The sequence below is a fragment of the Amblyomma americanum genome, chromosome 6 (genome assembly GCF_052857255.1).
Source record: "Amblyomma americanum isolate KBUSLIRL-KWMA chromosome 6, ASM5285725v1, whole genome shotgun sequence".
In the NCBI taxonomy this organism is placed as follows: domain Eukaryota; kingdom Metazoa; phylum Arthropoda; class Arachnida; order Ixodida; family Ixodidae; genus Amblyomma; species Amblyomma americanum.
This window is the reverse complement of record NC_135502.1, coordinates 38,589,039-38,615,135: the sequence shown is the minus strand read 5'-3', so window position 1 is coordinate 38,615,135 and position 26,097 is coordinate 38,589,039. Positions and strand designations below refer to the sequence as shown.

The 26,097-nt window shown below is 47.5% G+C and overlaps 1 protein-coding gene across 1 annotated transcript in view; it reads right to left on the bottom strand.

Annotated features, from left to right (window-relative positions):
- Positions 1-25,620, bottom strand: part of LOC144136637 (venom allergen 3-like) — a 38,740-nt gene extending 13,120 nt beyond the window's left edge. The window contains exons 1-3 of the mRNA XM_077669141.1: positions 25,399-25,620; positions 8,897-9,114; positions 3,591-3,712 (exon numbers count right to left, since the gene is read on the bottom strand). Of these exons, the coding sequence (XP_077525267.1) occupies positions 3,591-3,712; positions 8,897-9,074 (300 nt within the window). The 5' untranslated portion in view covers positions 9,075-9,114; positions 25,399-25,620. The remainder of the gene's footprint in view (positions 1-3,590; positions 3,713-8,896; positions 9,115-25,398) is intronic.
- Between the last annotated feature and the right edge of the window lie 477 nt (positions 25,621-26,097).

Below are 26,097 nucleotides of genomic sequence, written 5' to 3'. Positions count from 1 at the left end.
CTCCTGCACACGCAGCCCGTGCTCCCCCAACCTTCGTTGTCAATGGGCGGGGAAAAAAAAAAGTGGTTATAAATAAATGCGCAACGGCAGTTTTAAAGGGACACTGAGGAGAAATTGAAGTTGGCTTGTATCCATAGAATAGCAGCTCCTGATCACAAAAACGCCGCTCTTCTTGAAAACAAAGCTCTTGTAATGTAGAAAATAGCAAGAACCAAAATACAGGTATCGCCACCACAGACCAATCTCGCAAGTACAAGTGTGGTGACTTCCTAGGACAAGAGGCGCCACCTTGGAGGAATTTTCCTTACTTCATGGACGTCACAAATCTCTGAGGCTGGCAAAGGAAGGTTGCACACCGCACCGCTAGCCGTCAGGAATCACGGAGTCTGCGTTTACGTCACGTATTACGTCACTCCGTTTTGTGACGTCATAAGAGTTGCCGTGACGTCATAAGAGTTCCCTCAGTTTGAATCAGAGCGGCGGGAAAAACTTTTTCAACTTCGAATCCAAATTTCTTTGAAATAAATGCATCTTTCGCGCCCGGACAAGCGGCAACAAAGCCATGAAATGCCGAACTATCAGATATTGCTAACAAAAAAAATTGATAGAGTTCTCCTCAGTGTCCCTTTAAGGTGAACTCCTGGGCCATACCGTGGAAGAAGTGATGAAGGAGGAAGTGACAGAGCAGGTATTGAAAAAAAAAAACTTTTGCTATTGCTCTCAGTGATATTCGCGACTTCCGTAGCACAACGTAAGCACCGGCAATTTTTAAAATCTTGCACCTGTACAAGCGTAACGCCGCTACTGCGATTTCAGTTCAAAATCAGAGCCCTACATGTGCTAAGTGTCTCTTGTTTTCGTTCGTACATCTAGGTTGTATGATTTCTGCGGAGGAAGGTTTAAACTGCCTGCTTTAGTGTATGCGGGCTGTGTGCAGTGAGCGTTTGTGTAATTCGTGCTGTGTAATTGTAGCTCACATTTTCGATGCATTTTGCCGGCTGTATTGTCGTGTTTCTCTTTTCTTTTTTCAGTGTAGTCTTGTTGCGACATGGTGATCCGTCATCATTCCTTCACTGATAAATGTCCCTACATCAACTTTCTCCAGCGTAAGGAGTCGGCAGTATTCAAATAAAAACGATCACAATAATCGCTAAACCCTCAACTTGCGTCCCTAAAAAATTTGGGTCCCGGTTTGTTTGTTTGTTTTTCATTTGTGCGCTTCAAAGTATTTTCGGACCCCATGCAACCGAACCTTAGAGTACAACTGTCGCGAAGCATGCCAGCAGGCACGAGCGGATTTAAGGATAAATCTTGGAAGGGGCTGTACTATTTGCCGAATGTATTTCTAGAGCATTCCTTATCGAAAAGAAAGGAGGGGGGATGCAGTGTGGTTTCCCAGAGAAAACTTTCCCACCCCTGCGAGCAGGAACGTCCAATGCGCTTAAGTTGCGGTTGTAAATTTACAACGGCACTATGTTTAACAGGATGCAAATTACATCTGAGTGGAGAAGTAACAACGATGCTCAAGTAAAGATACCAGCCATCTTGGAAGTTGCAAAAAGAGCATAAAATAGACACTGCAAACTCAACACGCTGGGAGAAGAGCCAACTGCTCGCTTGCATGCACAGCACCTCGGCATATTCTTCGCGGTTATAGCATTCAGAATGCGTCCCTATAGCTCCTCGAGGTATGCGTGTCTGCTGTGTCGCTGACCCCTGATCGACAACCGGTTTGCAAGCTCTTCACTTGCGGTCCTTTTGCAACTGGGACGACAACTTGCGCTCTGGTGACGCCGACACCTCACTGACAACCCTTAATGAAACGGATCTTGCGTAGAGACTTCCTCTAAGTTGACATGCTTTCCTGTCAGGATCTCGGCGGCTCATGAGGTCTGCGCCTTAGCGCATGTGATTGAAGACTTGTACGTGCTACAAGTGCTGATGACTCCTCCGTATAGCCTTCAGTGCCAGTGGCATCAGTATTCTCCAAACGCTGCCATGTCTGTCTGCACAGAGCATTCGTGTTCCACATTAGTTTAAATGCAAGATGTAAGAGAGATCCTAGTTGTTTTTAATTTTTTTCTGCGCTGTTCGCTTTTATGGGTCCCTGACTCAAGTAATCGCGTAAACCTTCCTCGTGTTTTTTGGGTGAAATGCGCTGCAACTGCTTGCACTCAGCATCGTCAAAACTGTCCAGTACTGTGGAAACCATAGAGCTGGCCTAAAGCAATCAGCGGCAGGATTAGCACAGCTGTTCGAACGTGATAACCGTTTTTTATTGGCCGATGCTCACTTCCTGGCCAATAACGACATCCAGAGCGCCAGCAAGTCGCAGTTAGCTAGGCAAGCTTGGGCTCTGATTGGCTGTTTTGTGTTGCATGGTTTCGCTGCATGCGCTGCATAGTTCTAGAGAAACAGGCGTTACGCGCAGCGCGTGCAAACACGCATTGTTTGGGGCATAATGGGTCCGGCGCGACACGTGGCTAGAATCGTGTTCGGCGTTGAATCGAGTCCAAAAAACTCGCGAGGCGTGATTTACGCCGCTCACATTCTCGCCGACCCTTTTTTCTTTTCTTTTCTTTACTTCTTTTCTTTCTTTCTTTACTCCTTTTCTTTCTTTCTTTACTCCTTTTCTTTCTTTCTTTCTTTCTTTCTTTCTTTCTTTCTTTCTTTCTTTCTTTCTTTCTTTCTTTCTTTCTTTCTTTCTTTCTTTCTTTCTTTCTTTCTTTCTTTCTTTCTTTCTTAGTGGACGCCGCCAACCCTTTTCCTCGTGGCGCAATTCATGACCGATGTCGCCTGCCGGTTCACTGACTGGGTGCCTTTAATTTCCCATCGGGATCATGGAAATTTCGACGCTCTGCGCTCGAGTGGGCTCGTTGCTAAGAGCGTGGAGAAAGGGAGAGTCTAATGGGCGATGTAAACACGGGCTGTTCGCTGACAAATTGGTCTTGCATCACGCACGAGGAACTCTAGAAGCTCTGGCGCATGTATATGGCAACGAAACAAGTCAAACTACGAGCGTCGCACGAAAAAGATGTGCCGTTTCAACTAATGGTCTCGGCACATTCAGCCACGCTGCAGCTGTGGCCGGAAGGCTGTGCGAAGTCAAAAATACGGAGAATAAAACCTGCGAAGGGAGGAGCAATGCGTAGCTGTGGCGTGTTATCACACGTGTATTTCAGGTTGCCGTATTTACGCGTATAATGAGCGCACCTTTTAGGGGAAAAAATGGGTGGCAGTTAATTTGGGAGGTGCGTTCATTACGCGCGGCAGACATCGTAGTGTGGTGGATTAACGTTGTCCCAAATTTTAACGACTTATGTAGGCGGTGCGCCTATTATGAGAGTAAATGCGGCATTGCATGTGCCCGTGTTATTAGAAAAGGGGCGTGTTACTTAATCGCTTGTCTTGCTTGGAGTGTTCGAAAGCGTTTGAAAACGAGGGCGCTGTAATATGGATCCGAAGAGTGACCTTTTGAAGGTTTGAGCTTGATAGCTTCTTTCAAAAGGATGGCTTATTTATGGGAAGGTGTACGGTGTGCTTCGTGTGACGCATGCGCAGTGAGAGGTATCACACGCGTCCTCACTCACCAGCGCCCTCATGTTGGCGGCGGGTGGAAGACCGCTCTGGTAGCCTCCGGCAACCCAAGCCCTGAGCTGGTTATGGAGGTCCACGATGCGGACCTGTTGCGCCCTGGTGACTCCGCCGGAACCTGCAACACAGAGAGGCTATACATTTATACAACGTCTCTTCGCGTGACGCATAGAGTGCAAGAATGATGCTTCCGGCCACGAATCGGTCTCACGCTCTTCGGCTTACGCACAACATTGCTATCGGCAACCTTCCTTTCTCCTTGAAGGCGCGAAAGCGAAAGACAGCTTTCACCCGAGGCATTCATAGCGAAATCGTGATCGTTCGAGGTCTGCTGGAAAGCGTGTGCGGCTTGTGCACTTTTTTTTTCTTAGGGTGTACCGAAGGGCGCACACCCCCTGTATTCCGCCTTCATCCCCTTCTCTTTGATGCGACGGCTGCGGAAAAGCCGTGGCTTTACGTGAACTATACCTCTGCTTCTCATCGACGTTGGCCGTGTAATGACTTCTCACGGCAAACAGTCGCGGGAGCACGCGGGTCTGCAATAAATATTCCAACCATTCCACCTTACCCTGCATTGCAAACGTGCGGGTACTCGGGACATATACGCTATGTAGTTTTTCGCGGCTCATCAGTCGACCCACAGGTCTGCGTCTATGAGCCACTCAGCCTTCAACGCACCAACCGTTCTCAGCTAGAATGTCCTCTCGTATTTATTTGCTTTTCAGGTCTGCATTTATCCACTTTCTCGGAGATCTTTGAGCTCTGTTGTCAGACCTTCTTTAAAAAACGGAGAAGGGCTTCAAAGTAAGGCCGCCTCAACTGCAATATTAGGCGCTCCAACTTTGTGCGAAAGCGGGCATGAGAAGAGGCTAAAGAAGGCTGTTAGAAAAGACATAACCTACTTGAATATAGAAGCACTTTTTACAGTTGAGGCCTAATGCAAGGAATGCGGAATATTATTTAACACAACGCTCATGTAATTAGCTTGGTTTGTTTTGGTGATCAAAAGTGTACAGTCCTTGTGGGCTCAAGCTGAGAATGGAAGAGAGGACAAATTTTAAATGCAAAAAAAAGACGTAACCAAAGTTGTAACTGCAGTATTCTACCCCTGCCACAAGGCAAATTTAATGTCATTTCCATCGAATGACATTCGTTCAAAATGACATTAGTTTCACGTAATTAAACTTAACAAGGTTTGTGGTTTCAGTACAAATGAAACGCTGTACCCTTACCTGCTGCCACACTGTTGCATTAAAAAGCAAATTTGTATTGATTTATTTGAAATCTCTCAGAAAATCTGTAATACCTGTAGCACCCAATCTGCGTGACATCTAGCTTATTTTACCCTGCGCCGGGATGAAAGAAAAACCTGCGTGCCAAGTACGAGCACTTCGGTTTGTTTGTTTCTTTCTTTCTTTCTCTCTTTCTTTCTATCTTTCTTTATTTCTTTCTTTCTTTCTTTCTTTCTTTCTTTCTTTCTTTCTTTCTTTATCTCTTTCTTTCTTTCTTTTTCTCTTTCTTTCTATCTTTCTTTATTTCTCTCTTTCTTTATTTCTCTCTTTCTTTATTTTTCTCTTTCTTTCTTTTTTTTCTCTTTCTTTCCTAATACCTCTCTTTCTTTCTGTGTCTTTTTTTCTTTCCTTCTTTCTTTCTTTTGTTTCCCTTTTTCCTTTCTTTTTTCTTTATTCCTTTCTTTCTCTCTTTCTTTATTTCTGTTTCTTTCTCTCTTTCTTTCTTTCTCTCTTTCTTCCTTCCTTCCTTTTTTCCTTCCTTCCTTTCTTTCTTTCTTTCTTTCTTTTTTCTTTTTTCCTTCCTTTCTCTCCTTCTTCCTTTCTTTCTTCCTTTCTTTCTCTCTCTCTCTCTTTCTTACTTTATTTTCTTTTTGAAGCTTGCTCATAGCCTTCGTGTTAGCAGCTTCAAGAGGCTTTGAGGCTCTAGCCATTGTAAAAGTGCCTCTGCGCAGTCGGATGCACTCAGGGTGCGTCCCTCAGAGCGCCCAGAACAGATCGACTGTGATATCGACTGGAGCGGCAGCCATTCAGTCTGCACAGGACCTATACACGTGCTCACTTCAAGGAAGATCGTGACGAACCTTTCGAACGGAATAATTTTTCTTTCTCTTGACTCGTTTTCTTTACCTTCTCTCATGCGATGCTGCCATATGTGAGGGCACGCAGTTAATTGCCCGACTGTCCGCTGACTTCCTTCGTGACCGGAGTCGTGGAGCATGTTTCAGGGCTTCCCCCAAACGTAGCCGCGTCTGCGGCGAGATCCAGTCACGACGGTGGCAGCGGATTGGTGCGTACGGTCAGAGGAGTGCTGTAATGTTGATGTTTTGGGTCGCCTAGCGGGGCCATTTCACTCCATGTCCTTTTCCGCTTTACCGCGCTGTTCAGAGCCATAACGTAACCGAGGCAAATTTTAAAGTAAAAGATCTTTATAACTGTCGCTCTCTGCCACGGTGAAATTATGAGATATTTTATCGCACACACGCCGAACTTCGAAACTACGCCTGAGCAGCAGTTTCCTGATTTCTTGGCTAGATCTACTGCCTTTTCTGGCTTGAATTGTGACAAGTGTTTGGGTGCTTCTATTTTTATATGTATAGTCACCTGTCATCGGCTGCAAACTTCGCATTATTTCTTTCTTTTCCTTTTGCATTTCATGTCTTTTTTTGTTGGCGGCGCGGTTGGTTCCGTGTGTTCGTACGCCACTTATCCCCATCCTCCCTTTGTAATTCCCCCTTGAGTCCTTAGTGCACTGCAATCTGTCATCGAAATTATAAAATGCATGATATTCGCCAGCGTGGAATCATCAGACAGGGAAGTTAACAACTTCAGAGCCACTGAAGGCACATATCTCAAGTACGAGTGTAATAGTGAGGTATAATACCAGGTCAACCCAGAACTGACCTGCGCAAAAAAAAAAAAAACAATAGGTGAGAATGTGCCTATAGGAAGGACTAATTTATTTAGCAAATTTGAAGCAAAATAGAATAGTCTACGTCTGCGTACACATGGAACATCGCCTAGGTGCCTTGCCGGACTAGCATGCTTATTTCCTTTTAATGCGTTAGCATTATAACCCCTGTGTCGGAAAAAGTCTGTCCGTCCGACCTTCTGAAGCCTCAGTTTACAGGTGGCAAGTGGAGAGCGAGAAATCCCCTCTCCACTTTCTGGAGAGGGAAGGGAAAAATGTGGAGGGGGAACCCGAAAAAGGTGGAGGAAAGCGGACATGGGGTACGGGGTGCCCCACTAGTATTGCTGGATTGGATCGGAAGAGTGGAGAGGGGGTATGGCGTGTCGCAATGTGGTTGACGGACTGGATCACGCCATCCGCTCACACGGTCTGAACCCGACGGCGGCTGCTCCGTACGAGTGGAGCACTAATGCTAACGCATATTCTGCCGCGTTATCGCATCGATCGTGTATTATCTTTTCGCCCTTTTTCTTCCAATCCTGGACCGATGCCAACAAAGACAATCTCACAAAAACCCCGCAGTGAAGTCTAAACTGACTCGAAGCGCATATTTTGGGCCTCAAATCGAACCCACTGAACGCAATCGGCACGCGCATCCATTTTCACTCGACGGTCACGATGACACTTCACTCTTTCTTCTCGCGGGTAATATCGACGGCGTCCGGAACGCGCTGGGCATAACCGCTATTTTCCTAGCCGAGTGTTTGCACAACAAACAGGCGCTCGTGCGGAGCTCCAACTGCTTCTGGCAGCCGCGTCAAGAGCGAAAGACCGCGCTGGGAGCCCATATGGGCGGTCTCGGGCCTGTTCACGCTGTCCCGCGCTCGTTTGGCACGTCGGTGTTGTGACTGGACAAAGGCCGAGCAGGCAGACACTTGCGAAGAAGCGCGGCGCCCCGACCGGGCATCGCTTTGTTGAACCTAACGGCCCCGGGTAACCTTCGATTGAGTCTCGCGGTGATGCAATCGCCCGAGGGCCGGACGCGTCACTGGCTCTTTGTGCGAGGCTCTCGCGGCGAGCGCTTATTCCAGAGGGAGTCCTGCGATGCCGCTCGCCTCAGCTGCTGCTGCCAGCGGCGCTGACAAGGCTGAGACGCCCGCTGGAAGGAAGGAGAGAGCCGAGACTGCAGTGTCGGCAGTTGCGTATGCAGCGGCTCTTGTTTGGATTTCGGAGTTGAAGGACGCGCAGCAGTGTCACGGAACTCACCGCGCACTTCGCGCTTTTTCTTGTGTATAGAAAAGCGAGTTCTGCCCGCTATTCTGGGTCTGGGTAAGCGGTTACATGCCGTCAGAGCGGTTTTTTCTTTCAATGTTGAAGTGACTCGGCAGTACGCAGTGAAAATTCAGCAACGAGTCTGTATGCCTCGCAGAAAGCTAAACACTACTTGCATCACCCCGTACGCCGCGCCAGATCTGGTGTTCATGCCGTGTTAGCTCTTTCAAAAATATTGAACGAGGTGTGGCAGGAAATAGACGCAGCACTGTAAAGAACGAACTTTGATGCAGCGAGCTGCCTGGGCCCAACGTGCGCTGCTAAGACAACTTGCTGTGTGGTGAGCAGCGTTTTAGGCAGAAAGGAAATAGTGCTATGACCACTCATAGCTTAACACCCATCAGGGCTTCATAACGGCCTCTGAATCATTATTGCGTATTTTACGGTCGCCGCGGGCTCTAGGGAGAGGACCTGAACTTGGAATGGTCTTACACAATGCTTGTGAAATGAGCGATCACTATAGGGAACAGATCCGCTCCGTTCTCTTAACTGTATATAGAGAAATTAAACATTTCTAAAAAATGCTGTCATACAAATGGTTACTAGCATTTCGCTTGGTCGGAACTAAGTAATATGCACTGCGCTTGCGGTAAATAATTGGAAGGCGGGTTAGACGTTTCGCCTCGTACTATGCTGAAGCACAGTCCGCGTGCTAAATGTAAATTTCCGACAATGAAAGAAAAAAAGGAATAATTCCTGGCATATACATTACATAATTTTGCTTCCTATTCAACGGCTCAGCTCAGTTTGGGCTTCGTTGCACGATCACGGGCGCATATAACAGCTTGCTACCCTCGGGACAAACTCTGGGCAGTCACTCTAGAGACGGATGCAACTCATGAACGAAGCGGCAAATGCCCTTCAAAGGATGCGCAGGCCTCCAACCAATGGCGTCGACCCATTGTGATGACGTAGCGGTAAAAACCTTGCGCCTGATAGATCCCTGCAAAGCCACTCTAGCAGTTGGTGCCAGGCCTCTTACCGTGACGTCATGGCAACAGGTCGGCCCGATTGGTAGTAGGGTGTCCTAGTCTATCACACGAACACTTACGTAGCAGCTGCTTTCCGGGGCAGGCCAGTGGCCTGAAGCGGCATATGCTGTGTCTGGGGTCGTTGTAAGCGCAGAGCTGCGGTAGAACTCCGGTCAGCAGCTGCGGCAGCACTCCGTTCACCACCAGCGACAGCACCAGCATCCAGCTGGGCACGTGACGCAGTCGACGCAGCTCCATTGAGTCGTTGGGCAGGAGGACCTCTGCGAGCTCTGTTGCTCTGCGTGTAGGAAACGGCACAATGTCCTTTTGAGTGACGTTGTTCTGCAAATTTAATTGAACTGAGAAAGTCCTTTCACGAAGGATCTATCTGAGAGGCTTCACTGAGCGCAGACTAAACGAAGACTGCAATCCCGCTAACGCCATCGGAGCTGGCGTCAGCTTATCAGTGGCCTTATTCACACAACTGCTTTCGTACGAAAGGAGCCCTTGATTGAACTGCGCCTTGCCTGTACCGTGTTGATCGCTGTGCGTAGCCAGCCGACGCATACCTACCGATTGAGTCAGGAACTCGTGCTCATTGCATGCTTTTGTTGTCATGACAACATCGTGCTCCAGAGTCAAGCCTCCGCGTTGTTTCCGTGTTCGAAGTCTGGATAAATTAACTGTTTTAGAATTAACGAAGTTTATGCCGACTCGGCCCCTCCGTTGCTGATGCCAGGTTTAGCATCGTGTTGCAGTGTTTTAGTGATGCTGATCGCAAATGAAGGCTTGACCGCCTGCTTCGTACGTCAAGGAGATTTTAGTCAAGCGGGGCGTCTCAAAAGGATCCCAAAGTGGCAGTCACAGGACAAACGCACAAAACAACGCTGGAGTTCAGAACATTTCAGAATAGTTCGATGCAGTCAGAAGGATAATGGGCTGAATGAGATGAAAATTTCGCCGATACAAATCTCTGTCTAGTCACATCATCACCACTACCACCACCACCACCATCATCATCATCATCATCATCATCATCATCATCATCATCATCATCATCATCATCATCATCATCGGGAGTAGCACAGCTGCTGCACAGTTTTTGCACCTGTTCACCAAGTTTGATTCTGCAAAAAAATAAAAATCAAAGAAATAAATATCACGCGGGTTTAGACACGTGCCTGGCAGAATACTGCAGGGCCTGCAGAAGCATGAACAGTTGGACAAGTTGGTTCGCATTCATCTTCTTGTTAATGCAGCGCACGAGACTAAACGCTAGTGAAATAAGCACTTCTCCAATGCCTTCATACACTAGCCTTTCATGTCGAGCGCTGTTTTAACTTCAAGGTAATGCAAGGCAGCAACTGCTGGAGACTTGTCGCTGCACCACCGGGTACTCGTATACCTTGTACCGGCGCTCTAAGAGACTGGTACCACATTTATAACGAGAAGGCAGCCGGAGGCCAGCTTACAAGCTTTAGCCTCTGCTCCAGGATGGAGCCCGTTCTGTTTCTCACGTGACCGATCGCGAGCTTTTTTTCTCCGAAGAGGACCTCTGCACCCTTCCTCTCACAGACGGAGCAATGAGTTACCTCAAATTAAAACGCTCCGTCCGTGCTTTCTGTCGAAAAGAAAAGAAAAAAAAGGAAGTTCGGAGGACGGTACCCTCTCCCTCACGGAATAAAATATCTCTTCAACGCGTTTCGCCGTGGGCACTGTTTTTATTCCGCAATGCTACGCAACAAGGCAACACCGAATGAAGAAAAAAATCATGCGCAAAGATTAAGCTCAGGCGTCCGGTGTTGCCGTATCGGCTATGCATGCATTGAGAAGCGCCACGTATTAGATTTGAAGCCAGGAGAGATAAGGAATTCCTTTATAATGCATAGCAGCCCGGTCATACGTTTGTCTATGCGGGATTCTTGGGGCATGAAAGTGTCTTGCGCTTTCCACTACTGGAATGTAACCTGTGCGTATGTTCCGGAAAAGATATCTTTGCGGTTACGTTACCAACGGCGCGGTTCACGGGAGTTATTCCGATCATGTGAACCGCACGGAAGTGAGGCAATACCAAATGACCAGTTTTCGCCTACACGGTGTCTAGAATGCACGAGAAACAAATCGATTCTAATTCGTGTTGCCAACGATGGCAGAGACGGCATCGGGTGGGGCAAGGCCATACTTGTTAAAGAAGATAGCTACCCGAACGTACGTATCGCTCCGAACATATTATTGACTATCGCTCTCTGAAGGGCGCTTAACTGCAGACTCTTCTCCGTAGAACGTATCGCACCACAGAGAATACGCTCCTCGCAAGGGGAAAATAGTGTGAGGAGTTGCGTAAAGTTCTTAACTGTGAAAAATGGCGCAGCTCTTTTGAAAACGCGCAAGCGGCGTTTAGGCTTCCTGTGGTTTTTGGACATGCGCTTAAGTGTGCGTGCTTGCTCACACAGCAGCCGAGTGGGAACGCACTACCTGATCGTAGGCGAAGCAATATTCATTAGGTGAAGCTTACCGACATATGCACAGAACGCTCGGAAACGCATGGATCGCACGAGCCCTTTCGTGCCACTACTACTATACTAAATTACTCGGCTACGTGAGAACCGTTTGCAATGGGCTCTTTAATCTGCAGCCTGGCCACTCGCGAGCAGAATGCTGACCACTAATTAACATGGCGGGATTTAAGATGTTTCTATATTCAAGCTCCGCGCTGGGGTATATGCGGGATGTGTGCAAGTACAGCATCGCCCTTTGCAACGCAAAGGTCGCGCGGCGTTTCTGTTGCGTGGTATACACGCTTAGGAAGCCGGGCTCTGCTTGACGACAGGATGACGTCATTGTGTTTGTTGGTTGCTGGCTAATCCTCAGACCCTCACACAGCGGCTGTGCCTGTGTAGAGTGCACGTGTGAATCACGGAAGCAGATCGAAAATGCGTTTCACTCGGTCTGTCCATACTTGTATCGCGTGACCTTTATGAGCCTGCTTGGCCTTTCTAATGAGCTTGTCGGTGATCGCTCAGTGTCGCAGATTGCGCGCGTTGTGGTGATGCATGGGCGCCCGGGAGAATCTTGAAAGTTGAAAAACAAGCACGGCCGTTGCGAAAGCGCGAGGCGCAAGAAAATAAAGCAAATTAAAGGTAAGAGAAACAGCCAGAGAGAACGAGGAAAATAGAAGGCGAAGGTTTCGTGGAACTCCTGTAATCATTAATGCGCACAGATGTTCTCTCTCAATTAACTAATTCGCGGACATCGCTTGAAGGAGGGTTTAGTGATTAACCCGTGTACGTTCGTTAAAGGATTAAGAAGCGAATGTTAATGCAGTCAAGCTTTCTAAAGCTCTCACGGAAAACTCTTCGTGCTGTTGGAGGGCTTAGTTTGTGGTTGTTATTCTTGCCAGTCCGCTAAAGCGCTTTATGAATACAAGCAAAAAATGTTTGAAATATTTCAAGGGGAATCATGAGAACTATAAATATCGCGACGACTACTGTGGTCACGTTCATCATTCTAGCAATTCCTTGACATAACGACTCCAGTAGCCGCATTGCTTCAAGAATGCACTTGGTGCAATTAGGAACTGAAAAAGAGCTAAAGGAACGATGCACTGATCATCAAACCTATTTCGTTTGGTATTTGTCGTGTGTCTTATTTATCAGCGAAGAGTAAATGCGAGTATGCTGTGACTTTTCGTTGCTTCAGATTAGGCCCTAATCTTAGCCTTTCAATTCAGCATTCCAACAAGCTTACACTTTCTGGAGCTTAAGCGTACAGTCAGTGCTTATTTTTGTATCAGTGCAAAAGTAATGACTGTCTGCAGTTTTAGTCAAATCGCTACTAGCAGCGTAGATCGCATTCACCCTAAAAGTTTTCTAAAATTTCTATGATGTTATTAAGAAAGCTACGTGTGTCACATAATCAACCTGCATGCTCACGAGTTACGCTCGAATAACCGCAGTCGTAAAGTTTACAAATAATAAATATGCGTTAAAATCCTTTTACATGCATTTAAGCTGCTTGTTTATAGTGAGAATTTGATGGCTTCAATATTCTACAGACGCTTAGTTTCGTAGGATTATTGTGGGAACCTTGTCTTTCAAAATGTTTAATACCCTCCCAATCCTGCGAAAAGGTCGCGTTATAAGGCATACACAAGCTCGAAAATGAGACGAACTTGGCATCACCTCAGCTTCTTTTTGTTGTTTTGACACAAAATATTTATGCCTTTTTTAGTGTCCCGGAACACTGTAGTTACTACATCCGCCCCAGGCTGACTTTTTTTACAATAAAGATGATGTGAACCAGCCGAAGTGTGAATTGCATCTTCGGCTTACTCGTCAACGTGTAGTGCAAATAAAGCAACCAATCAACAACAGGCGCTCGTTAATAGCTTAATTGGGATATCTGCGTCTTTGGGAGAAGAAAAAGAGGTCTTCGCTATCAATGACCCTATAGCGCTCGCTCAAAGAAGGGCCCCGCAACCTCGCGCGCTGTCTATCGCCCGTCCGCGAGCTGAAGAGGTGAAAATGGACACGGACTCAAGAAAGACGTGTTGGCGTTGACTGCTTGACCCCGTTAACCTCTGATAGGTATGTTGGGTTTTGTGGCGCCAAGCCGCAGCTGAGGTCATCACGCGTCAAGCTGTCTTAGCCCTTCGTGCATAACTGGGCACACCGGCCTTCCCTTTGTAATCGACTGGCGCCACTAATTGGCTTTTGCTACGGGAGGTCAATGTTGAGTCTCACGTTCTGGTAATTGGCCTATTTATCACTCTCTGCTTGTGTGATTGTTTCCTATACGTGTTGTCCTGCAAACGATGAGTAAGGTAGCAGATAAATGTGCACCGGGAAAGGTAAAGGTCATAGCTAGTTTATCTAGACTGTGCCTCTCTTTGCCGGACTGCGTGAAAGAAATCGTTTGTAACTCATGGTTTACGTCCGTCATTAGTTGCAGCTTTTTGGCATGGGGCATAACTGTGTTTTCAAATATTAGCAAACTTCACAAATTTCCAAAACGAACCCTCACCATAACCGTCACTGGTTCCCGTGACACACTGCAGCGACAATTTTCCAACCCTTACGGATAATTACAGTTTCGCAACTATGTAGAGGTATTGGAATAAGAAAGCGGCTGTCAATTACAACATGTTTTTGATAACACTGCTCAGGCTAGAACTGATCAGCCACATTTATGGTGCGCGCACCCATTATAATTTGCACATTTCTCAAACGTGAATAAATTATGCACGTCAGATGATCAGTTACAGTGTACAGTTTTTGTTAAACATACGAGAGAAATGGTAGCGTACAAGGTAAATCTTCTGTGGAGCTTTGTGTTTGCGAACATGCCCGAATTGCACATTTCTATACAGTTTGTTTCTTACAGTCTGTTTCTGTGCCATTGTATATGTGTGGTGTTTTTATCCATCAGCCTGTCTTTTTCTCGTTTTACGACGTCAAATGACGATGCGGTTTTCTCCTGTTGTTGCTGAAGGTAGTTTTTTTTATATTATGTGAAAGATGGCGAGTTTTTTACAAGGACGGCGCCTTCCGATACGATTTTGGTTGCGATTCTGTCGTCTCTCTCACATTAAATAAGCGTGGTGTGATAATGCGCACGCATGATGAGTTTATTTATTTGAAATACTGCCAGTCTCTAGTTGAGTTAAGTTTACGTTTGACTTGTTGCATTGCTTGACCAGTGCTCACTGTGCTAAGGAGGAAAGCCTGCTAAAACAAGAAAGAAAAGAGCGAATGCATCGTTGCGTTTTTTCACTAGATCGAGGCTTAGGTGTCCGCAAGTGGGAATGCATGCGAGAAGGTAAAAAAAAGAAGAAATTTCTGGCTTTAGAAATTAAGTCGCTATATATATATATATATACCTCTCGCTGAGGCTCAGGAGTCATGGCGTTCTGATGAGTGTCGCGGGTTCGGTACTCTGCCACAGCAGCCGAATTACAATCCCGCGAAACACAATAACGATCCATCGTGTTCTCAGATCGTGGCTTGAACTGAAGAAGCTCAGCCGGTCACCGTGGCGAGCCCCGGAACCAAGCGGTGTAGGGTTGCCAATTTATATTATGCCGTGCTCGATCACAGGAACCAAACTCGATATTTATTCGCGCCATTTGTCATCATCCAATTGATTCATCATACGTGTCTTTCCGTCTCCGTTAACTCTTCGCAATTAGTGGCGCAGGTCCCAGTTAAAACTTGCGTAACACCTACGCTGACAGTTTGACGGTAGTGAAGGTCACGAATCGGATTCGCTCCGCTCTTTTTTATGTTCTTTTTTTTTCTTGGCCAACGTTCTTGTGGGCCGAACGAAGCCGTACTTAGAGGGCGGATTTCGGAGTTAATGCATTTCTGCGCTGTTGTCCCGTGCACAAGATGCCAGCGCCAACGTAAGAGCGAATCGCGCTAATCTTTTGGACTCGTACCAGCGTGCTCTTTAAGGCCAAGGATTCTGTGTAGAGGCCTGTGGAAAAGGTGCCTTGTCAAAACGAGTGTGTCAATGTAAATGACTGCCTGTAGTCGCGCAAAGCACCACATCGCAGCAACCCGCGGTGAGATGGTAATGAAAGCGACGGTACGCGCCTCTGGCGGCGATGAATCGCTGTTGGCCATTTCTGCAAAGGATGATTGATTCCTTCGAAGGTACCGAACCGAAGGGGCAAAGATAAGAGAGGCTGAATAAAAAGCGGGAGAATTTTGAACCACAGTTTCATCGAAGTAGAATAAGGTAACCGTAAAAAAAAAACAGCTTCTTACCCTCAGGACACGACCACTGACTAGTGCTAGCTGGTTCGCGCAATGATTAACACAGTGATGAAGCCAGGTAAGGCTCTCACTGCCACAGAACACCTTTTCCACTGCCATTGAACTGCCGCTGAGCAAACACAATTAGCCGTTGTAGCCTAGAATGTTTTGGTGGATTCGTGGCTGAAAGGAAGTACACTCTGAGTCACGGTCTTGGTTAAGTACCCGGTTCGAAATCGGTTGTTCAAACTGACCTTTGTCGGTGGCTGGAGTCCAGGTTAGAATGGCCGCAGGGTGGCCGTGCCCGAGACGCAGCTCTGTGCACGTGTATATAGTTGTCCATCGTTTTGCTACGGAATCAAGCGGACGAGGACGACACCGACACCGACGACGCGAAATCAGGCGAGCTAGGCTAATACAGCTGGCGCTGTAAAAAGCTACACTACGGAAAATTCTAAACTGGGGAGCCGCTAGAACATACATTTGGTGACCCAGAAGGTGTGCGTCCGAGGTAAGCCAATAATTAACTCGAAGGAAACTTCTGGTTAAGGGCGGAAGAAAGGAAGCAGGCTCCGGCCAACCATAAGGGGGGCTTGGTGAAAATTGCGCAGGCCTTGAAGTTGGCGACGTGAAGGTCAAGCCGTTACGCGTCCACTTATCAAATCGCGAATAATTCTCGGTACACAAACAAGAAATTATTGGGTTTAGGTTTTACAAGTCCTGGCGAGTGCCAACAAAAAAATACATTTATGTCCCCGTACACCAAGAAAGGCTCTAACACCGGGGTTCTGTTTCGAGCTTAACTCTGAGCTTGAGTTTCGTTACCTGTATAGCAACGTTAATATAGCCTTAACGGTGGGTAAAATCGCTTGCTCAGTTGGTCTTGCCAAATCTGTACTGTGGACTGCGAGGGAGGTCACAGTAAACTGCTGCTGATAAACTTCAATATTCTGAGGATTTTCCCACGCACTGAAATCTTAGCGCAGGGGCGTTCTTGCATGTATCCTCCCCCCATCAAAATGCGGCCGCAGCTGCCAGGATAGAACTTGCGACCGCATGCTGCCAATAGCTGAACACCACAGCCATATGTAGAATGTCCGTGGCGGGTAAAAATGTCAGACTGAGGCAAAAGTCAAGCACCAACACCGACGTCAGGCCCGGATACGCGAACGTGAGTCATCACTTGTACCTCGGGATAGTGCGCTCGCTTTCTACTTGGCTTCGGCGTTGTGAAGAAAAACTCGATATTGAAAGCACTAGACGGCCAACAAACGATGAAAAGTCACCAAAGGTTATCAAAGATCGAATGCATAATGACACTATTGGCGAGAATAATTTCCATTAAGCCGCGTGATTGGTCACTCGGGGGGTCCTTTCGTGTGCGACCAGCGAGAGTGTCGCGCATGCTAATCGCATAGTCTTCCTGGCGACTTCCGCCCATTGCGACATCGTGCATTACGATTAGGTCGTCTCAGTGGTCTCCGCTGCCTCGGGCAGCTACATATATGTTCGTGTCTGCGAATGTATATATCCACGCCTGCACTGTCCTGCAACGCTGTCGCTAAATGTGGTCACCCCTGCACACTGCAGTGTGTTAGCATCCGTGTGTGGAACACATTATCTATGCTCGCACTTCCGTTACTGGAGAGACAGGGGTTGGTTGCTAGGGGGGAGGGGGGGGGCAGGAGAACATAAAAAGAAATGCAGGCTAAGAGGGCTCTACTCCGAGATCGTGGCACACTTCCTCGTCTTCTTTGTATTCAGGCCCAGTAAAGACAGTCGCCATCAGGTTTTTCGAATGCGAGCCGTGCTCATGCGTGCTGCCTCCACCGGCCGGTCAGTATTCCGATCGCGGCGCGTCGCACTGCTACATATATGTAACTCATTGTGCGTCGCGACGTCGCGGATTTACGGCAACGCAGGCTTAAGGAACTCCTGCAGGATGGGACCGGGCGATAAGGAGACAGTGTCGCGGAGGGTACAGAGCGTAACCTTTCACTGCAGCCCCGACACGGACCGACGACGACATCACGCCATCTCCGCCGAAGTCTACGCGACTAATCAGGATTCTGCGGTCGCCGCGAAGAACAGGCGTATGCTGCGTTGCTCGAGCGTTGGTTCTCAACGCGCGGTACTGCGGAGGCCGCCGTGTCCGAAAATGATGTAGAGAGCTTGCTCCTATCGTTTCCTTATGTTTCGTCACCTTTTATAACACCGGTCATTCGCATCTGACTTATTTATCCTTTTTTTTTGTTCGCTGATACGCTACTCATCATAAACGCTGCATTCCAGTGGGTATACCTTGGCTGGAGTTAATACGTCAACGTGGCAATGAAAATGAAGTCTGATGAGCTATAACTGCAGAACAGTGACGATTTTTTTTTTGAGCAGCGACACGTTGCGAGAACGCCAAGATAAGTTTTGCTAGGGAGATTTTGCACCTTTATATGATATCTGCACTTCTAGATTTTCGGCCTTGTGCGCTATCACATGTGGAGGTATTTATTTATTTATTCAGCATACCCCTAAAGGACCTCCTTTCAGGGTATTACGTAGGGGGGAGGAGAGGGGGGTCAGCGTAAAAACATATCACAGAACAGCATTAACGCGCAAAGGAACAATAAACAGGCTAGGTATAACATAGAAAAATAATTAAGCACCAGAGAATAAATAAAAAGCAGGCGATAAAAAACAATATAATACAAATTATAGGTTTAAAGAAAAAGATTAGACATAACGGAGATGTAAAGTACTACAGTGTACATATTAGGCACGAAAAGGTGGGTGTGAGTGGCGCTCTACTGACCATTGATGCTCGCACTTATAACTAGAAGCATACTTGTGGAGAGAACATTACTCACTGACAAGTTAAGGCTTAAGATACAGCAGCCGGTGGAGGCTTCTAGCATCTTTCTATGTTCTTCGAACCAATTAAGAGCGCTGTGAATTGTCCAGGACAGCTTATGTGTTGTCAGCGGCCCCAGTTGCTTTCTTAGAGCTCGGATAGGGCGGTAACAATATGCGACTCTCACCATAGGCAAGAACTGACTTACGCATGCGGCCCAACTACACTGAGTACACGTCAGCGCGCGCATTGATTGAAATCGGCCAGAGCCGTGCGTGACGTCATTGTGTCAATCATCTTTCTTTCACGTTGCCTGTCGTTTCATACGGACTGAACAATATGATAGCAAGGCTTCAAGAACAATGACTGACTGACTGACTGACTGACTGACTGACTGACTGACTGACTGACTGACTGACTGACTGACTGACTGACTGACTGACTGACTGACTGAATGAATGAATGAATGAATGAATGAATGAATGAATGAATGAATGAATGAATGAAAACCTATTTTCTACAAGAAATTGTATACGCTGTTAGCCTTGCCTGTAGTCTGAAGAAATTCTGTGCGAAATCATTCACCCGATTTTGTTCCACCGGCAGCTTAGCGTTTTCTCTTTCCTCATAAATGAATGCGCAAAGAGAGCAAAACAGAACTAATACCAGAAACAAAACAGACAGGAACAAAAAGAAACCACATGACAGGTGCAAATAGGAAAATAATGCGCCTCTACGCGAAGAACGGCAAGAAACGTTGTTGGCGGTTTGGTACAGTCATGCTAGTGCGCAAGGCCTCGGCGTGTACACACAGGGGCATTTTTGCATCAGTGTGGCCGCAATGCATGGAAAGTAGGAGGAAAAAGTTGCTGCTGCTCTTGCATGGTATGGCGCAAGTCAATGTACTCGGGTTTCGTACTCGATGAGTGAACACCAATAAAAGTGGTACGCGTGTAAAGTAAGGCTTGGAAAAGCAGACACCTGTGTCGCCTGGTCATTCCCGCAGGTAAGCTTTGTAGCAAGAGATGAGGGCGCGCTAGAAACGGCTTCCTAACCTTTTTTTCTTCGGATCATTTTTTTTTTCGCTTGCTTGTCGTTTCTGCAGTACTTGCCTGTTTATTCGCGTATCTGGTTTATTCAACGGCGCTGAAGATTACCGCCGCTTTTAAAGATATCGAAGCCCTCACGTCGAGGGTGACTTTTCAGTTTATATGGTGGAAACCATGCGAATTTTCATGCTGTCGGCAATTGAATTGGCCGAGTAGGTTCAATGCGGTTTACGAGAAGTGTGCGTACCTGTCTTGCATTGATGTGCCTTTAAGTATATAGAGAAGAGTATATAGAGAGAGTATATAGAGAGAGTATATAGAGAGTATATAGAGTATAGAGTATATAGAGAGTTCATTTACCTCACTCTTCAACTTTCCTCATTTTGTAATGTGGTCTTCTTTCTCAGCTCTCTTTAGCCGTATTTCGGCCCCAGTTCTCTGCAGCAGTTGAGCCTGAGGAACCCATCGCGAGGTCAAATTGTACTGGTGTTCACAAATGTTTGAAGAACCGTGTATAAAGCCATGGGCACTCTTGGTCTAATCATCATCCATGGGAACTACTGTACGCAACTAATGTTGCCTTTCAATACTGCAGTGGATGATCGTTCTCATCTGGCAAGTTGTACATTCACCCCCAAACCATGAACAGCGCGTGTGATTCAAAGATTAAAAGTCACTGAAAATTATGGCACAGCTTTTCGTTTTAAGTCGCTTTTTTTTAGCTCGCATTTATTACGCATGGCGAAGAACGCAAGGAATGCTTTGTTTAGTGTGCTCGCATTGCTCACCCATATCGGAAAACCAGCTTTTTCAACAAATGTTTTTTTTAATTTTTAATTGGTTTTTTGGGGAAAGGAAATGGCGCAGTATCTGTCTCATATATCGTTGGACACCTGAACCGCGCCGTTAGGGAAGGGATAAGGGAGGGAGTGAAAGAAGAAAGGAAGGAGGAGGTGCCGCAGTGGAGGGCTCCGGAATAATTTCGACCACCTGGGGATCTTTAACGTGCACTGACATCGCACAGCACACGGGCGCCTTAGCGTTTTTCCTCCATAAAAACGCAGCCGCCGCGGTCGGGTTCGAACCCGGGAACTCCGGATCAGTAGTCGAGCGCCCTAACCACTGAGCCACCGCGGCGGGGCCTCACCCATATCGGAAAACCAGCTTTTTCAACAAATGTGCAAATGGCATTTTCCAACAAGGCACCTGCCTGAAGCAATCACAACGCACTAGTGATAAGTTTGGTACGAGGCCAACAAATGCTCCTACATAACGAGTGCTGACTGCGTTAAGGAGCGAAACAGTGACATATTAATTAGTAGTCCTCATATCGCCTGATAATAAGTAAGTAAATGAAATCAGCAGTTTCCCCCATTTATCGGTCTTTTTTCTTTTTATTCTCCGGGTACGTTTCCAACGGCAAGACGTGGCGTGACAAACATCGCGATTTTTACGTAATCATCTGTGACGCCGCCGGTGAACTTGAAGTTCAGATATGTGTAAGACAAGAAGCAATATGGGCCGAGGATATACAAGTAAGCCTCACGTAAGCCTTGACCGCGCGATAAGACTCTTTTGTGGCATGAGAAAAAAATGCGCAAAATAATGACCCCCTTTTCACTACTTCGGCGTGAGAACGCAAAACACACAGGTATATATATATATATATATATATATATATATATATATATATATATATATATATATATATATATATATATATATATATATATATATATATATATATATATATATATATATATACGAGCGAGCTGTCCCGGCAAACCGCGGGTCCTGAATTTTCATTACTACTCGAGCGAAAACGAAAAAAAAAAAACTCCAAGTCAGAGCGAGAACGTGATCTCGGGCTCGTACACCCCTGCAAGCCCTGGGTGCACTCAATGAGCGCCGATTGAATTCGAATGAATCCGTCGGTGCGCCTCGGGAAACGCTGCGATGAGTGTAGCTCCAGCTGGTTAGAGAGTAATGTTCTGCTGTCTGCCCGAGTTTTTTTACGTCAGCCTGACTTTGAGAGAGAGAAAAGGCGAAGCTCTTGCGTGGCTGGCTGGCACAGGCCACCAGAAGGAACGGTGCGGTTGCAAAAGGCCGGCGAGTATTCGCTGGCTCTCACCCCGTTTTATGTCGTCCTGCCTGCGCTTATGCAACGCAAAGGTCAAGTTGTAAGAGCAGTCTCGGAAGGCAGTTGCGACAGCTGCTCGGTCGACTCGAGTGCCACAAGTGCAGTAAAAACGAGTGAATTTAAATGAAAAAGAAACAAAAAGAAAGACAGAGGAATGCCTAGAATTCTCGGCTATACACGGGATAGAGTACGGAAAGCTTATCGGTGCTGTCGCCAGGTCGGCCACAGCTTGTGGGGCAGCGGGCTTTCTTGCTTTGTGCAGAACGCCATGTAATCTGAAGAGCGTTTTTTGACTGCCTTTTGCTCGTTGAAAGGTGTAGGCTCACATCACGTTATATTTTGGGCCCTGCGCAAGCGGTAACTAATCAATTATGCCAGGTAATGGTGTGGTTCCAAATGCGTCTCTCGCACACAAAAGAATGAAAGTGAAGAATACGTGCGCAAAGGCTAGCCTGCGAGTTGAAACCTGAATCTGGCCCAAGAAGACCTATTCTGCATCGCAAAACTGAGATAACCTTCGCAGACATTGTTTCCATCGCGTGATCGAAAAACAAACTAATAAGTGAAAGAAAGGAGAGAAGAACGCGTGAATCACTTGCACACTTGCTCAACCGCGGGCCCAGCATGCCATCATCCGGCGAGGCGGCCAAGACCTCGCGGCTTTCACCACTCGTTCCTCTGATGAATGAGGCGCCGTCCGCAGGAGCAAATCGCAGCCCGGCGCCGCACTTTGTAATGAGCCAAGTCTTTTTTTTTTCTCTCTAGTCGTTAGTGTAGGGACTCGGAATTAACCACGCCATGCCAACAGAAACAACACAACTTAGCTCCGCCTCGCTCGTTCGGCACGCTACCGCCGGGAAACAAATGAATCTCGGCCCGCAGCTGTGTAGCTGCGGCTGATTTATGAAGTGTCTGGAGTGGCAGCGGCATTTGCGTATTGTTGGAGAGCACGTGTGTGTACTTACACGCACGCGCTGTCGAATGACGGAGCGTGTTCAGCAGAAGCGGCTGCACGGCTACATACGAGCAGCGAACGTTCTCGGCGTCCGCAGAAATCCGCGGTCGCCGCATTCGGAGTGGAGAGGCGGTATGCGGAGGGATGGCTCGAGGGGGAAGTTTGCCCCTGGACGAGGGTCAAGTTCGCTGCCGGTCGACCGACCGAGGCATGAGCGGAGATACCAAGGTCTTTCCGCTCAAGCGGCGTTCATTAGCGCGTGGCCTGCAGGACGCTGAATGGCGGAGGACTAGTTGATTTTCGCGCACGCTTCCACTCGCCTCTATCCGTCTCTCTATCCTTTATACCCTCTTTTTCTTTTTATTTACCTCTCTTCTTTCTCTGCAAGTAGGCCTTTATCTGCCTCTTACGATCGGCCGCACGCGCTTATCCTCGATCTCTGCGTGGTTCTCGCTACTGAGTGCTGCGTGTAAACGGCCACATTTAACCGGTTAATTGGATAACTAGGCCCTAATAATCGCATAATCTGGCCACATCTCCGATTCTGATAGCAGGCTGCTTCTTATGGTCGGTGGCTGGCACCGGAAACACGGCTCTTTCCAAGCCAGTTCCCCGGCCGCTCGCAGCGGAGTGCAGTTCAAAATGACACGGGGAGTCAGATCTTCAATGAGCTGTAGCAGCGCCAGACACAACGCCAGGATTCTGTTAATAAAACTGAGGAAGACAATACCCGTGGCGGCGTATATACGGTCACCAAAAAGCGCCTTGCTGATTTGTAACAACGGCTGACTTGAGATGCGGTTGACGATAATAGGTAGACTTTGTGTGATCAAAGCGAGCACAGCGCGGCAAATTTAATAAGAAGGCTTGTTTTCTCAAGTGTTGTGTCTCATATGGGATTACGTCACACCTTTCTGTGTCGTCAGGAAAAGCCTTCGTGGTGTCATTTACGATGATCTTTGCATAGGTCAGAGTCTGCGAGTAGGCTCGATGCGTCGCGCTGCGTAGAAGCCTGTAGCTTAGCTCTTATTGCTGCATATGAAAGGAGGGCGACTAGTTACAGCGTGCGACTCAGCCATAGGCTCCCGTTGCGTAGTAGTAGTAGTAGTACGTCCGGTGGCGAAATAAAGCTGGGTTCAGCAGCCGAAAGCGCATTTTGCTTGAGTCGCTCACCGAGAGCAATATTTGCATAAGCAGCAGCGGAATCGTCTCGCGAGAATTCAGCGCATTCACGTTTCTTCACCCTTGCGCGTAGCCGTCGTGTATTCTTGAGTGTTTATCCTCGGCTGCATTGAGAGGCAAGCAACCGCATCTTTTTTTTTTCTTGCGTTCAAACTGAGCATCACTGACACGCTAGGCCGGGCACGTGGGTTGCAGCATTTGAGGGCATCTCAAGTCGTGTAGATGCGGTTTTGGTGCAACCTGAATGGCCCGCTGTACGCGTAACAAATGACTCGTTATCTGTGGAAGAAGTCACGGTCTGTACAAGAGGTGGCGCCGGAGAAAACTCAAATGGGCGGTTAATAAAAGTTTGCACAGGAACAATGTGCACTTGCCGCGGTGGCTCAGTGGCTGCATGGCGTTCCGCTGTTTAGCCGCATGTCGCCGGATCGAATCCCTCCCCGCCAGGCGTTTCGATACAGGCGAAATTAGAAAGCATCCACAGATTGAAGTCTAGGCGCAGGTCAAAGAACCCCATGCGGTCGAAATCATTCGGGAGTCCTGCACCGTGGCAAGTTTCATAGCACGAATTACTGCCTTAGAACAAAAATCTGTTCATATTTAATTAATAAAAAAATGGCCCGTGTTTCTGGAATGCTAATAATAATAATTGGTTTCTGGGGAAAGGAAATGGCGCAGTATCTGTCTCATAGAAACCGCTTTTCAGTCGCTGCTGCATGGAAGTCAATGATACCGCCGGGGAGTGTGTGAGACGAAAGGTATGAGCTTTATGTGTGAGTTGTCATTAGCGGCCATTATGCGAATCTTGCTTTGTCACTGCTGGTGCTCTCTGTGGCAATCTTTTAAACGTACTGAGCAGCACCGTTGTCAGTTGAGGAAGGATGTTGATTTCTTCCGGCCGTTAAAAAAACAAGGGGGCGGGGGTGTAAGAGTGAAATAGGGCAAATCGTTATACAGTACAAAACAGTTACACTGTGTACACGGATATGCGGCGCAGTAAAGAGGCACGTGATGGGGATTAAGCAAAAGCGATGCTTAAAGCTGTCCTAGAAAAGGGCTTATGAGCGCCTTGATGACCTTCTTTGTTCTGGTTGCAGGTTGTGATTCTAGCCGTACCGAGTCCTGGCAACGACAGATTTTACTTTCCCTTGTGGTTCCTTTACGCGCAGTTGTTGTTACTCCTGTGCAAGAGAAACTTGAGTACAGGTGCAAGCAATATAAACTGTAACACGTATTGTCACGCCATTGACGGTCACTAGCCAAAAATGAGTGCGAAGCATACTTGCGTCTTTTCTAAATTGAACTTCTTTAAGTTCTGTGGCTTTTTCTTTGAGTTTTGTGGAAAGGGAAATATAAATGTAATCGTTGAGCGCCACCTGAGTGTTCCCTTTAATACTGATTGCGTCTGTACTTCTTCAGACGAATAGACTTTCCAAGAATCCATATATTTTTTTTACCCTTTTGAAAACATCCGCGCAGTGAGTGAGTATCGGTTTTTACCCAACCTCAGTGCTGTCTAAGCTTCTGGATAAATTGCCAAGCTCAGCGCGACGAATGTCTTGGTCACTTGTTACTGAGCATGCAGAGCACAAATACGCCGATGTCCGCACAGGGAGACGAAATAAATTAATGTCCGGCGAGCAGAACCAAGCCTACCTTTAACGATCTACGCCTGATGAAGATCCAGCGATGATAGTCGTCTCGACTGTTAGCCGTTCCAAGCAGGTAGCAGCCTCAGTGCGACTGAATGGACGACCAAGTGCTCGAGCTGGCGCGACGTCTCGCCGACGGTGGCTGCGGGTATGGATGAGCGCGTTGCCTATACGCTGGGAACCGTGCTCGTCAGATGAGGATGGTGGCAGGAGCAGCGGCCTCTTTATGCTGCGCGTCCGTCCAGGGCGCGAGTGTATCGCCCTTTCCCGCACCCGCGGAGCACTAACAAAAGGGAAAGGTACTGGCACCCAATACGGAAATCTCGCGAGACGGAGGAGAAAAGAAAGAAGAAGAGGCAAAAGAAGTGTCGCCCTCACCTCGCCCCTCTCGTCTGAAACGCCGGGTGAGGCGAGGTGAGGTGAGGTGAGGGCTCCCGCCGCAAGGAGCGAGTGATGCTGCTGCAGCGCAGCATATCAAGCAAGGCCAGCCACCGTAGGCGCCTCACGGTCTCCCGGCGTCGCCAGTGATCGGAGCGTCCCTTCTTTCCTTCTTTCTCTCTTTCTTTCCTCCATTTCTCACTTACCTGCAGGCCGCCCAGAACGGACGCTCTCAAAGTGCCTCACTGTCGCGACTCTTCGGTTTCTCAAGTTTCTTCTTCTCTCTCGCTTTCTCTCTTTTCGTTTTGGCTTGTGTTACAGGAGG